The sequence below is a fragment of the Mesoplodon densirostris genome, chromosome 6 (genome assembly GCF_025265405.1).
Source record: "Mesoplodon densirostris isolate mMesDen1 chromosome 6, mMesDen1 primary haplotype, whole genome shotgun sequence".
NCBI lineage: Eukaryota > Metazoa > Chordata > Mammalia > Artiodactyla > Ziphiidae > Mesoplodon > Mesoplodon densirostris.
Genome location: NC_082666.1, coordinates 24955836 through 24970591, shown reverse-complemented (window position 1 = coordinate 24970591; position 14756 = coordinate 24955836). Strand labels below are relative to the sequence as shown.

Here is a 14756-nt window from a genome sequence, read left to right as displayed (position 1 = left end):
GATGCCTCCCCCTGCTCCACTGATTTCAAAGCTAGCAAGCTGTGGGCCCTGTGGATTGGGAAAATTCACAGTAGAGGAGACCTAGATTCTATTCCCACTCTGTCTCTGACTTGTAGTATGACCTGGGAAAGTCCCTTGTCTTCTCTGGGCCTCAGTTTCTCAGTCTGCACACAAATGGGGTTGATGTGGGATGGGAGTGGTTGAGAGGTCCTTTACCCCGTTCTGATCAGAAGTGCTCTATTATCTGTTTATGTAGGGTGTGCTACTGTTTATGGTTGTACAGTTTATCTGTACACAACTCCAGGGGGTGCTATTCGCATTATAGACTACGGGAATGGGTTGCCCTGGAGCTGTGCAGTGCACAGCCTGTGTAGCTAAATATGGCAGCCCTTGTTATCTGTGTGGTAGAAACTGTTGCTAATGACTGTTTGAAACCCCCTGGACTATCTGGTCCCTTGGGGTCCTCCCAGCATGGATGTTTCATTGCTCCAAGCAGATGGTGTTTTCTTTTCACTGCCAGATAGCCTGACTCCCCACTTCCCCCTCCTGCCACGTGGCAGCTTCAGCCGGCAGACCCATCCTCCCACCCGAGGCCTCTTGGCCAAACTGCCATCTGTGGCTTCCCTCCCGGGGATACCGTGTTTCACTGCAGCCTGGCTGGCGCGTGACTGTGGAGGCCAGGGCGGGGCTCGGGGGGATGCACTGTGCTCAGAGCCGGCTCTCTGCCATGCAGGTGATGGTCTGGAACCTGGATACAAAGGAGGCTGTAATCATGAGCCCCGTGAAGACAATTAACTGTCACCAAGACGTGATCCTCTCCATGTCCTTCAACACCAACGGCAGCCTGCTGGCCACTGCCTGTAGAGACCGCAAGATTCGGGTTCTCGACCCCCGAGCAGAGGCCGTCCTCCAGGTCAGTGCTGGGCTGGGGTCTGGCTTGGGGTCAGAGGAGCGAGGAGTGGAGTGGGCATGGCAGGGTGGGGGAGGTTTGAGAACAGGGCAGTAATGATGTTAGTGTTCTGGCCAAGCCTTCACGCGTGTTTATCCCCATCTGTTGGGGGAGTGTAGACTATGTCATACCCATTTTTCAGATGAGAAAACTGAGGCTGAAGAGAGGCTAAGGGACTTGCTCACATTGAAAGCTGGGACTGGAACCTGGTCTAACTCCAAAGCTTGTCATTGTGCCTCACCTCTGTCAGGAGGCATAACCTGGGGGTCAAGAAACCTCAGGGCACCACTGTTATCCACTGTGTGACCTTAGACAAGCACTTTCTGCTCTCTGAGTGTCTATTTTCTCATCTGCAACAATGGGCCATTAGTCCTTCCTCTGGGAGGGTTAAATGAGATATCCCAGGTGACAGTGGCCACCCAGCCCCATGCCTTGCACATAGTGGATGCTCAATAATAATCTTTTAGCAAAAACATGGAGCTGGGCCGAAGTTTACCTCTGTCCTAGCTCAGAAAAAGAACTCTCAACAAAAATAGTGGGAGAGACTTTATGTGGATGGGAGAGACCCAGGAAGGCTTCCTGGAGGTGGTGCCTCTGGAAGGATTCTCCAGGCAGAGCTGGGGTGAGAAAAGAAGGCATTCCAGGTGGAGCAGCAGCGTAAGCAAAGATAGGATGTCCCTGACCACACATGTCCCTCCAGGAAGCCAGCTATAAGGGGCACCGGGCCAACAAAGTGCTATTTCTGGGGAACCTGAAGAAGCTGCTGTCCACGGGCACATCCCGATGGAACAACCGGCAGATGGCCCTGTGGGACCAGGTGAGTCTCCCGAACAGCCCCACCAGCACCCCTCACCAGCGCCACACCTTGTGCATCTTGTTGTTCAAGGAAGGGGAGGGGTCAGGACCCAGGAGAAGCCTCGGCGTGGGGGAGGGGAGATGGCTGAGTTTGGGATCAGGACTTGGGGGTGAAGGGGAGGGCAGGAGAAGGAAAGGGCCTTCTAGGCGGAGGGAACAGCTGGAGCAAGCCCTTAGAGTGAAATAAGGAGGTGTGTGGGCAAGAGGAGCTGCCTGTTCAAGGTGGGTGGGGGTGGGGATGGGGATGAAGACCAGGCCAAGTAGTATTCATTTCAAGGAGCACTTGGCCGGAGTTCGACAGATCGCTTCCTCTCTGTCTGAATCTCCTTGCATTATAGTAGATGTAAAACAGGAGGGGCTTCCCTGGTGGCGCAGTGGTTGAGAATCCACCTACCGATGCAGGGGACACCGGTTCGTGCCCCGGTCTGGGAAGATCCCACATGCCGCGGAGCGGCTAGGCCCGTGAGCCATGGCCACTGAGCCTGTGCGTCCGGAGCCTGTGCTCCGAAACGGGAGAGGCCACAACAGTGAGAGGTCCACGTACCAAAAAAAAAAACAAACAAACAAATAAAACAGGAGGAGGAGGGCTGGAATGACATCATGTGTATGAGAAATGATTCATTAAAGGTAAAATGCTAACAAGGGAAAAGGAGCTGGTCTGTCTTTCTCTCTCTCACACACACACACGCACACATACACACAGCCCTGTGACAGGAATTCTTATCTTAGCACCACCAAGGGGCACTCCATAGACCCTCCTGGTCTCCCTTCCCTTGCAGGATGACCTCTCTGTGCCTCTCGCAGAGGAGGACCTCGATGGCTCCTCAGGCGTGCTGTTTCCATTCTATGACTCGGACACCAACATGCTCTACGTGGTGGGGAAGGTCAGTCTGACATGGGAGGGAAGTGGCGGCCTGGTGCCACTGGCGGCCAGACCGCAGCCTGGGGCCCTTGGGGTACAGGGCAGGGGCAGGGACAGGCAGGAGTGGCTAGATACTCTCCCCCTGTGGTGAGCCCCGCCCCTCTCCCACCCTCCTGGCTCCACAAGAACACCTGGGGCCAGGGCTTTGCTGGACACCCTGAGCTAGTCCGTCCCCAGTTCTGGGTCCAGATAAGGAGGGACCAGTCAGTGTTTCCTGGCAGGGGCACCTTCAAATTTGAGGCAGAACAGGTCTTCATTGGGTAAGACTATCTTGTACTTGGCATCCCTGGCCGCTACCCACCAATGCCAGGAGCAGCACCCACCTCTCCACCCAGTCATTATGACAGTGACAACCAGAAATGCCCCAGGGGTAAGACCCACTGGATGGTCTCAGGAACCCCACTTCTGACCTTTGTGTGCGGGTCTCAGATGGGAGTGGGGTTCAGGCCTGTGCTCCCAGAGCCTCTGCCTTGGAGGCATCTGTGTGGGCTTTGGGTCATGGTTGGGGGGGACTAAGTGTTAAAATGAGGTCCCTTGGTGCCCTGCTGCCTTGGTGTCAGTCCTCTGGTCTGCCCTTGTGAGAGGCGGCTCTGCCAGCTCTTCACTCACAGTCCTCTCCAGGTTTCCGCTGTGTGGCAGTGGGGACCAGGTGGGGGCCTGATGGGGCCTGGCTCTGAGCAGTGCCCTCCCCTCCACAGGGAGACGGGAACATCCGCTACTATGAGGTCAGCACCGAGAAACCTCACCTGAACTACCTGACTGAGTACCGCTCCTATAATCCACAGAAGGGGATCGGTGAGTGTGGGACACTGAGGCCACTTGGGGCCTGGGGAGACAGGGATGAGTCAGGCCTCGCCCTAGAGGGCCCCTCACTGGGGAGGGAGACAGCGGGTCAACGCTCTGAGTCATGGGAGTTCTAGTTGAGGTTCTCTGGGAGCACACAGGGAGAAGTCCGGGAGGGCTTACTGGAGGAGGCAAGACTTGAGGAGCCAGAAGGGAAGCAGAGCACGGCACGGGGAGAGGATGAAGGTGTTGTAGCTGAGCAGTTACAGCAGTTACAGCAGTAGCAAGGAGATGGGGGACATTGACCTAAGAGAGGCCCTGATTTTTAAGTGTGTTTAGGGATTAAACACAAAACAAAACAAAACAGGACGCAACGATATGCCCTCTACGGGAAACCCACTTATATATAAAGACACAGCTAGATTAAAAGTAAAGATGGAGGTACTTCCCTGGCGGTCCAGTGGTTAAGACTCCGTGCTTCCACTGCAGGGGGCACGGGTTCCATCCCTGGTCGGGAACCTAAAATCCCGCAGGCCACGCTGCGCGACCAAAAAAAAAAAGTGAAGATGGAGAAAGATAGCATGCTAACACTAATCAAAGGAAAGCTGGCATTGCTCTATTAAGGGCATCTGGGTTGGGAGGTATGGGGAGGGTGATGGAGGGCCTTGAGCAGAGCACACTTGCTGTAAAAGTTTACCTAAAATCCTTGAAGGTAGGGGACAAAGTCTGAGGATTTCAACCCCATTTCCCCAGCTCGGGACCTGGTCCAAGGTAGGACTGTTTGTTAAGGGAAGGATAGTGGAAAGAGGCTGGTCTCTGTTCACATCCAGGTGTTCACCCTGGCTTTGCCACTCACCCTGGGTCCCTGGGGCCCCAGCCCACCCTGAGGAATCGCTTGGCCCTCCTTGGTCATCTCCCCACAGGTGTTATGCCAAAGAGAGGTCTCGACGTGTCCTCCTGTGAGATCTTCCGCTTCTACAAGCTGATTACAACCAAAAGCCTCATCGAGCCCGTATCCATGATTGTACCCCGGCGGGTAAGGGTGGTGTGAGCCGTCTCCGAGGGAGGTGGGGAACCCCTCCTGGAGAAGAAGGACCCCGGGACCTGGAGCCTGGAGCCCACGCCCCTGGGGGAGCAACAGGGAGGCTGATGGCCCCTCCTCAAGGGGAAGCCTTTCTTGTGGTCAGTGCGCTGTCCCTCCCACCTCTGCTCTTGAGTTGCTCTGTGACGTTGGGCACATCCCTTTGCTCTCTGGGCCTCAGTTTCCTCAACTCACAGGGGTTGGGGGGAGTCTGCCCCCCTGGATCTCTAAGGACCCTCCCCCACCATCCCCGCTCTCACTGTCCTGACTTCTGCAGTCGGAATCCTACCAAGAGGACATCTACCCGCCCACGGCAGGTGCCCAGCCCTCTCTGACGGCCCAGGAGTGGCTCAGTGGGATGAATAAAGGTGAGGAAGGCAGAGAAAAGGCCTCGGCTGAATGTGGGGGACAACGGAGCGTCCAGTGGCCCCAAGTAGCTGAGAGGGGTGTGGCTGGTATTTGTGTCCTTCCGTAACCCTTAACCCCAGAGGACTGGTCCTTGATAGTCGGTTCCCAGTGGTTAGGATGGTCGCATATGGGTCCAGGAAGGGAGGGGCTCGTCCCAAGTGGCTCAGGAAACTCCCTCCGAATCAAGGGATTTGGCTCCAAGGAAAACGTCTTTAAATTCTGGGCTCTGCAGAGTGACTGGAGAGTCTCAGCTGGATGCCCCCTGCCCATCCTCCCGCCACCTCTGCAATTACTCTTTGACCCCAGAAACCCTCTAGGCAGCAGCCCCCGCCCGGGCCCTTCTGCCCACTCTGCCTGCCCTGACTCTCCCTCCCTGGCCTGTCAACATAAGGGCCTGCGCAGGGGGAGGCGGTGTACGCTCCCACCCCTGCTGCGACCCCCAGAGCTGCCTGCGGCCCCCTCCCTTTTAGGTGTAACCCTTAGACAGTCTCACTCCTCTCTGGGCTCGGTTTCCTCATTGTAGCCGTGATGCCTGCCTCCCCTGCTTCTTGGGGTGTTGGGAGAATTCATGAACTGGTAGACGGCAGAGCGCAGCGCAGGCGCGAGGGGCCTGCGGTATTCTGGGGCAGCCCCTACAAACCAAGCCTCGCTTAGATAATCACACGAGTGTGTATTTGCACTCTGCTTGCCCTGGTCTGTGGGTTCGTGCCTGTCTGCATGTAGCCATATCGCCCACACGTGTCACGTGTATCTCTGTGTCTCCGTGTGGCTCTGTGTGTGTCTGCGTGTGTCAGTGCCCCCCATGCCCACCTGCTCAGGGGCACTCAGTCCTCACCCAGCCCTTTGCTTCCCTCCCAGGGCCAGTCCTGATGTCCCTTAGGCCTGGCTCCGAGCTGCTGAGCCCCCAGCCTCTGCCCCCAGAGAGACCTCTCTCCAAGCCCAGGGCCCACACCTCGCCTCGTGTCTTCAACCAGACAGAAAAGCTGGCTGCAGAAGATGGCCGGAGGCCCCTCTCCCTGCTGGAGGAGAGGGCACCACCGTGGGTGGCAGAACACAGACTGGAGGAGAGGAAAACTTGGTTCACAAATGGCTTTGACATCTTCGAATGCCCCCCACCAAAGACAGAGAATGAGGTGCGAATGAGGGTGGGGTAGGCCTGCCAAGGGAGGGGAGCAGCTGTGAGCAGCTGTGGGGGGAGCAGAAAGTGAGGGGCGAGGAAAATAACCAGCTGTGTGGCCTGGCCTAGCCCCTTAACTCGCTTTGCTGATTCACTCACAAACACGTCATGAGCACCACCTGCGTGTCAAGATGGTGGGTTTACTTACAGGTGGTAGGGAACCATCTGTAAAATGCCGAGGGTTTGACTTGGTAGGTAGTAAAGTCCCTTCCACTTCTGATGCTCTAGGATTTTCTGTGTGCTCAGAATCAACATTTGTTAAGTGCCTACTGTGTGCCAGGCCCTGGGTAGGTAGGCACTTCGATATATCATCTGCCTGTATTTTCTCAACAGCCCTGGGAGCGTGTAGTGGCTAAGAACACAAGGGCTGGTGTCTCACAGAGGGATTCTGATCCTGGCTCTACTGAGCGCTACTTCTAGGACCTTGGACCCGGGGGCTGAATCTCTCTCTTTTTTTAAATAAATTTGTTTATTTATTTATTTATTTTTGGCTGCGTTGGGTCTTCGTTGCTGCGCGTGGGCTTTCTCTAGTTGTGGCGAGCGGGAGCGAATTACAGTGCGCGGGCTTCTCATTGCTGTGGCTTCTCTTGCGGAGCATGGGCTCTAGGTGCGGGGACTTCAGTAGTTGTGGTGCACGGGCTCAGTAGTTGCGGCTCACGGACCCTAGACTGCAGGCTCAGTAGTTGTGGCGCATGGGCTTAGTTGTTCCGCGGCATGGCTGAATCTCTCAGCTTCAGTTTCCACAGTGGTGAAGTGGGGGTACTAATACTACCGCCCTCGTAGGGGTGTTGTTAGCGTCCAGTGGAATAACGAAATCCTTAGGGGGAGCACCCAACATCTAGTACCATTCTATACAGTGGCAACAATTATAATAATGCTGAGGTTAGTTTTCTGATCCCCAGTTTCCAGAGGAGGAAATTGAAGTTCAGAGAGGGTAAGTAACCTGCCTGAGGCCACATAGTTTAGCGGTGGTGAAAGCTCCAATCTCCAAGACTTCAGGGCCAAGTATCCTTTGCTCCACCCATGAGGGAATCTAAGGAGGCAAAAAATGTCTGAAACATCAAGACTTTTTGATGTTCATTTATTGGGTGAAGAAAACTAGGTTTTTGTAAAAGATCTATGCCATGGCTGTTCCCTCAGGCCTCAGCCATGTAAATGTAATCACCCACCTTTCTGAGTCAAAAAGGGGCAATGTTTAATGCTTTCTGCTGGTGTCCTGACCCCTTGCATCCCAGGACACCCAGGTGACCTTCCCCTCTGCTCTGTGCTTTCCCAGCTGCTGCAGATGTTCTATCGGCAACAAGATGAGATCCGAAGGCTCCGGGAGCTGGTGACCCAGCGTGAGGTCCAGGCCAAACAATTGGAACTGGAGATCAAAAACTTGCGGATGGGCTCAGAGAGGCTCTGAGCAGGGTCCTCTGCCCTCCTCGCCCTCAGGGACACCACTCGGCTCACGGGGAGGTCCGGAACCAAACCACAGGTCCCCTGAGAACAGCCACTATTTCTGTATTTTTTTACAGATGAAACTCTTGGTTGCTGAAAGATTCCAGTGGGACCTGGTGCCGATTTTCTATTTGCCTTCTTGAAACAACAGTGTCTGAATTGACTCTTTTTAGATGATACCTTGCCTTCTGTTTAATTGTTTTGAAGGGTCCACGGTAACTTCTCAAGGGGAAGAACATTGTAGAAAGTTAGAGCTGGAAGGTCCTAGGAGGTGAACCTTCCTGTGGTTTTCAAACTGTGGTCCATAGCAAGGGGGGAAGGCTAAGTCAGGAGGGCTGTGCCCCCCCGCCTCCATTCCTACCAGTCAGCTCCCCTTCTTTCTGTTTTATATATTAACTTCTATGGAATACATAATTCTGCCACTAAAAAAATATTAGAAGTTTGAAAACCAGTGACGTGGCCCAACTTCCTTATTTTACAGGTGGAGAAACTGAGGCCCAGAGAGAGGCAAGTAATCAAGGTCCCCAGAGAGTTCATGGCCGGGCTGGGCTGAGCTCCTTGTCTCCTGGGTCTGCCTTTCTGCGGTTTATGATGCAGCAGATGTGCAGTTCTCAGCCCACAAGGCAGGAATCCATTGATTCTGGCCTCAGCTGTGCCCCTGACTTGCTCAGTGACCTCTTGCAAATCATTACCTCTCTGGTCTCACTTTCTCCATCTGAACAAGGGGGACCCTGGAATGGGCTGCCCTCTATAGGATCTGCCACCTGAGATAAGAAACCCTGGCCTTGACCTAACGAAAACTACTTGTAGGGTGATGATCTGGGTTTGCTGCAGGAACTCCAAACACATTGACAAAGAGGCAGAGGAAGTTTAGCTTCAGGGAAGTAAGTCAGGATTCAGCCTAATTGTAGAACACAGACAGGAGGCCATCCTCTCTCTCTTCAACCAGAATCAGCCGAATATGGGTAGACGCTATCCCTTATGTGGGGATGCAGACAGCAGAGTGGTGCCCATGGCTACCGACTGCCACCACCAAAGCCCTGAGGTCGCAGAGCCTGCCTCCTCCAGGATGATGTAGGCAGATTTCAGCCCAAGGTAATAGAAGAGGTCCCCAGGAGGTAGGGATCTCCAGCCTGGAAGTGTGCCGGCAGAGCCCCATGGCCGCCCAGCCATGAGGGTTTCTGGAGAAGGATGACTGCACTAGGCAAGGAAGCAGGACCAGATGGCCCTGACTTCCCTTCCGGCCTGAGAGTTTTTCTGTATCCCTCCTTTGTGAATCTGTATTCTGAGCCCTTTCTCTAAGGTTCTCTCCTTCTCAGTGGTCAGTACAAGAACCCATCTAGGGACGGGGAATGTTGGAAGTTAAATGTGCCCCTCTTTACCAAGGCTATGCAGACGATGAGTTTGTCCATTGCACAGGGCGATCCTGGAGCTAAGATGGGAACTGCAGGAGGCCACCTAGCCCGGTAGGTTTCAACCCAGGCTGTACCTTAGAATCCCCTTGGGAGCCTTCAGGAAATACAGATACCCAGGCCCAACCTCAGACCAGCTGGAGCCGAATCTCCAGAGTAGGGCCTGACCTTGTGTATGTTTTTATAAGTTCCCAGGTAATTCTGCAATACAGAGAGGACAGAGACCCACTGGGCTAGTCCCTCTGTACCTATTTGCAGGAAAGATGAGGACAGTGAGCCCCAGACAGGATCTGGGACTTCAACCCTATCTTCTAAGTCCATGCTAGAAACTCCTAAAAAAAGTCAAGAAGCATTTTCCTGGGTGTCTCCAGGACCCTGACTGCAGCACAGTGAGGGCTCTGTGCTCCCGACTGCCCCCTCCCCGAGCCATGGCTGCGTCCCCTTGTTTGCCCACACACACCAGGTGCCCATGTTCCTTGTCGGGTTTACTCAGTCCCTGGGGCCTGCCAAGCTTGCCAAAGGCCAAATCCCAGACACCTTTCCCACCTCATTCGCGGCCAGCATGTCACAGTTTACAAAGCACTCCCACCCTCAATCACTGACACATTCTATTTTAATACGGGTCAGCTAGGTGTTATTATCCCCAAGTTCAGAAGAGAAGACCTAACCTCAGAGAATGAAGAATCATCAAGCCCAAAAGGCACTGGCTGCAAGGCATGGAGGTGGGGCCAGTCTGGAGAGCTTCCCGCCTGCCTCCTCGACACAGAGACATCCCTTCCTTCTCAAGCTCTACCCACCCCTGAGGGACCCAGACCTCGTGCTTAAAAACAATACGAAGGCATCCATGAACAAACTTCTTTTTCCTTCTTTTTTTTTTTTTTACATCTACAATAAATTATTTAAATTATTTCACAGCAAGGGAGAGGGATAGGTAATTTTTATCAGATATTTTTTTAAGACATTTTTTAAAATTACATTTTTGTTCTTGACTGATGAAGTGGAACTCGCCCAGCATTTGCAGGGCCCTCAAGCTCAGGGCAAGCGGAATGTGTACTCATCTCCTTACTCCATACCCTAGGAACCCCCTGACTGTTGACTCAGGAACTTTCTGAGAATGAAGACAGCACTGGGAGATGAGCTTTGGGGTGTATCCACCTTAGCTCTACAGTCATTGAGATTGTATCATAGAGGGAAGCAGGAAGTCAGAAATCAATCTATGCTTTTAATATGAAACCGTGCCTGAAACAGTTTGATTGTTTTAATATTGTTTCTGAAATTCCTTGTACCTTTGTAAAAAAAAAAGTGAAAATAAATAGATGTGGAATAGTGCAATGAAAAGAATGTAACAAAATAATAAACAACATCTTCCTAGACATTTTAATGCATGGAGCTTTCCTTGATTTGTTTCACAAATACCAATGACAGGTTTCCCTCGATATCTGAAAATAGAGGGTTCTTATGAAACCTTTTGCAAGCCAAAATGGCTAAAGTGAAGAATCAGTTACCTTAACACAACTTGCTAACGGACACACAAAATAAGTCCAGATAAAGCACAAATGCTCACAGGCACCATTCAAAGCTAAGACCGCTTAATATTGAGATGCTGAGTGTAGTTCCTGGGGAAGGAGCTTGGTGGTGCCACTCCCACTGCTTGGGGTGGTAGGGGGTGCACCAATGCCTCTCTAATAGCTTGCTGTAAAACAAACGCTGAACATATTTCACTTTTTGTCTTTTCCCATAAAAGCGAAAATCCTCTTCAGATTTCTTTCTGTTAGTGAAAGCAAGTACTAATGTAGGTCTTTTGTGAAAGCAAGGTGGCATAAAGTGAACTTTTGGAAATACCCACTTGTTTGGGCCAGAAACCAAGCTGGGAAACAGGCAAGAAAGACTTGGTTCCTACCCTCCAAAGAGTTTTTAGTCGTGGTTGGAAGGAAGGGAACATTCAGGCTGCTCTTGGAGGAGAAGCAAGGAAGACTTCTTGGAGGAAATGATACTTAGGCAGAAACCTGAAGGATAGATAGGAGTAAACAAGGCAAAGAGCATTTGGGGAAAAGAGTGTTCCAAGCAGAGAAAACCAGCTGTTCCATAGTTTGGAAACAAGCAAAGGGTGGAGCATAGACAGGGCAGAGATCATGAGTATTAAGAGCCAGGGGCAGACTTCCTTGGTTGTCCAGGGGTTAAAGCTCCATGCTTCTACTTCAGGGAGTGTGGGTTCAGTCCCTGCTAGGGGAAGTTCCACATGCGAGCAGTGTGGCCAAAAAAAAAAAAAAAAAAAAAAAAAAAAAAGGAAAGAGCCAACGGCTTTGTAGGTGGGAGCTGAGACTTTTTCCCCCTAGCTCTATTGAGGTATGATTGACAAAAAATTGTATATATTTATGTTGTTTGTGATTTCTTGAGGTGTATGTGGTAATGATTACGATATGAATACATTGTGAAATGATCACCACAATCAAGTTGATTAACACATCCATTACCTCACGTCGTTACCATTTTTTGTGTATGGTTGAGACCATTTGAGATCCAATCTCAACAAATCTCAAGTGTACAATACAGTATTATTAATTATAGTCACCGTGCTGTACATTAGATCCCCAGAACTTATGGGTTCTGTAACTTAAAGTTTGTACCCTTTTCCCCCACCCTACCCTTTTCTGTCAGCCCCTGGCAACCACCTTTCTACTCTATCAGTTTGACTTTTTTTTTTTTTTTTTTTAGATTCCACATATTTAGGTATCATACAGTATTTGTCTTCTCCGTCTGGCTTATTTCACTTAGCATAATGTCTTCCTGGCTCATTCATTTAGAAAATGGCAGGATTTCCTCTTATAAGTCTGAATAACATTTCACTATATATACGTGCATATACCACATCTTCTTTATCCATTCATCCACTGATGGACACTTGGGTTGTTTCCATATTTTGGCTATTGTAAATAATGCTGCAATGAACATGGGAGTGCAGATAGCTCTGATATACTGACTTCATATTCTTTGGATATACACCCAGAAGTAAGATTGCTGGATCATATGGTAGTTCTATTTTTAATTTTTTGAGGAGCCTCCATACTGTTTTCCATAATGCCTGTACCAACTTACATTCCGTGGATGCTGAGACTTTAGCGTGGGGGCAGGTGGAGTTTCCAGAATGTTTCTCACAATTGTGGGAATCGTTATTTCTCTTGGGGATAGGGCAAGAGAGAATTAAGGGAAAATGAAAATTCTAGGTAATGCACAGCATCCTGGAAGGCCACAGCCAACTTTGGTCCCATCCACAGGGCTGCAGTTTTCTGATCATGACTGGACGAGCGTCACTCAGCGGGGAAGCCCACCTCCTTGCAGTTAGTTAGCCCATTCGAAGTGAGCCCCCATTTGTGCTGTGGCCGCCTCTGGGCTAGACACAGAGCCGGGAGACCAGGCCTGAACATTCACTGCCCGGGCAGATGGGCGGGAGAGCACCGTGCTGTCCGCAGGGTGATGATGCTGCGGCTGTGCCCTGGCCTGCAGGCGGCGCCCTACCAGATATCTGTCTTTCCCCGCCGGAACTGGGACGGCCCGGAGCGCCCCGCCCCACCGCCCAGGTTTCGATTTCCCCGCCGGCCCCTCTCTGCGCGGCGGACCCAAAACTTGGGGGTGAATGGCGGGCGCGGCGGCGGCAAGTGGGACTCCTGGGGGGCTGGGCCCAGCGGAGCCCGAAGACGCGCGCGGCTGGCGCTGCCCGGAGCATGGCGACCGCGTGGCTGAGCTGTGGCCGCTGCCGCCGCTGCCGCCGCTGCTGCGTGTGCGCGCTTTGCCCGGTGCTGGGCTCGCACCGCGGCCACCCGGTTGGTCTGGCGCTGGAGGAGGCGGCGCGCGTGCAGGTGAGGACGGGGGGGCGGGAGCCCGGGAGCAGAGGGCGGGGAGGCGCGTGACAGTTCCCGGTTGGGACCAGGACGCCCAAGGCGGCCCAGAGACCATCTAGGAGGCCGACCTGTTGTTGTTCAGAAAAAGAAACAAGCCCAAGGAAAGGCAAGGCCATCATTTAAGCATAAGAAGAGGTGGGTTTGGGGCTTCCCTAGTGGCGCAGTGATTAAGAGTCTGCCTGCCGATGCAGGGGACACGGGTTCGTGCCCCGGTCCGGGAAGATCCCACATGCCGCGGAGCGGCTGGGCCCGTGAGCCATGGCCGCTGAGCCTGCGCGTCCGGAGCCTGTGCTCCGCAACGGGAGAGGCCACAACAGTGAGAGGCCCGCGTACCGCAAAAAAAAAAAAAAAAAAAAAGGTGGGTTTGGGAGTGAGAACTTGGGCGCCCCGGCCGGCACCGGATATCCCGGACCTCACCCACCAAGGCGGGTCCACCACACTGCCTTTGGGCCGGAAGAAATTCTGCCTTTTAACAAAGATGAAAAACCTCCCGCTTCGAAAACATCTGTGTTTCCGGAAAGCCAAACAAACACCTCCTCTGGTTTTCCCTCCTGGAATTCAGAGAGGGGCTGCGGACACAAAGGCCCTCTGCCTACGCCGTTCTGCCCCTCCCCCTCCATACCGGCTCCATTCCACGCTCATAACAGCCTGGTGAGAGCTAGGCCGGCCGCTTCGTGGCCTAGAAGAGGAGGGTTCTGGAGGCCGAGGCGGGCCTTGAACCCAGGACTGCCTCCCACGGGCCCATTCTCACCTTGGAGCTCTCACCCATGCTTATTCCTAATAGTGGAAGGGGGCTCTGGACTCTTGTCCCATCCTTGTGGCCAACTTGTCCAGTGACTCTAGTCAGACCCTTCCAACCTCTCTGGGCTAGGCAGGCCCCCCTGTCACAGACAGATGTTGATTCTACCACTTCCACCTTCAAGAAGTCGTCTGTGGTTAATCCAGCCCCATAATGACCTATCCCCTGCACAGCATGACTTAACACCATCATGGTGACAACCTTGGAGCTCCACTGTGAGAATGGGCCACGTGGGGGCCTATCTAGCAGGTGGAGTCCAGGATTCAAGGCTTGCCTCTGCCTCCAAGATCTTCTTCTTCTTGTCTATAAAATGGTTATAATAATAATTTAGTTCCTCAAAATGCTGTTTTCAGAGTTAACAAGGCTGCTTTCAGAGATACAGCTTCTAATAGGCAGGTCCACCCACCTACCCCTTTTGCATCCACACACCCACCCACTCACCTGTCTGTTCATGCATCATCCATCTGCCCATTCATTCATTCATTAGACATCCATTCAACTCATACCTGGTGCCATGAGTCAAGGAATAGACCAATTCTTCCCTGACCTGGAGGAGTTCCTTGGCTAGTGGGGGAAGAACAAACAGTGACAATACAGTATGAGAAGTATTGTAACTGGGGAGTCTGAGGCAGTGGTCAGTGGGAGCCAAAGAGAGGACAATGTGAACCAGGGACAGGAAGCCCAGCAAGACTTCCTGGAGGAGAAGCCATTGGAACTGGCCGTGAAGAATAAGTGGGGTTTCACCAGGTACCTAGATGGGAGAAGCACCCTGTGACTGGAGGTTTCAAGCACCAGGAAGCTGGGTTATCCTTGGCTGATAGCCAGGAGCTGGACTTGAAGGCTTAGAAATCACAGTGGGGTATGGATGTGCTCCTGGAAGTTGAGGCTATGGCTTATACTTGGGTTACTATTGTGTTCCCAGCCCCACCACTCACTCCCAGCCCCCCAGCTAGAATAAAACTGTGCACACCATAGCAAATGCTTGTTGGATATTAAAATAACAATACAAGCTACGTCTATTGAGCACT

At 52.5% G+C, this 14756-nt stretch overlaps 2 protein-coding genes across 2 annotated transcripts in view; both read left to right on the top strand.

Moving 5' to 3' along the window:
- The window catches only part of CORO2A (coronin 2A), a 55943-nt gene extending 48289 nt beyond the window's left edge, over positions 1-7654 (top strand). The window contains exons 5-12 of the mRNA XM_060101377.1: positions 734-913; positions 1650-1766; positions 2584-2688; positions 3425-3521; positions 4433-4545; positions 4868-4958; positions 5857-6131; positions 7452-7654. Of these exons, the coding sequence (XP_059957360.1) occupies positions 734-913; positions 1650-1766; positions 2584-2688; positions 3425-3521; positions 4433-4545; positions 4868-4958; positions 5857-6131; positions 7452-7583 (1110 nt within the window). The 3' untranslated portion in view covers positions 7584-7654. The remainder of the gene's footprint in view (positions 1-733; positions 914-1649; positions 1767-2583; positions 2689-3424; positions 3522-4432; positions 4546-4867; positions 4959-5856; positions 6132-7451) is intronic.
- Positions 7655-12591: 4937 nt separating this feature from the next.
- The window catches only part of TRIM14 (tripartite motif containing 14), a 29003-nt gene continuing 26838 nt past the window's right edge, over positions 12592-14756 (top strand). Inside the window, 2 exon segments of the mRNA XM_060101322.1 lie at positions 12592-12781; positions 12783-12887. Of these exon segments, the coding sequence (XP_059957305.1) occupies positions 12665-12781; positions 12783-12887 (222 nt within the window). The 5' untranslated portion in view covers positions 12592-12664.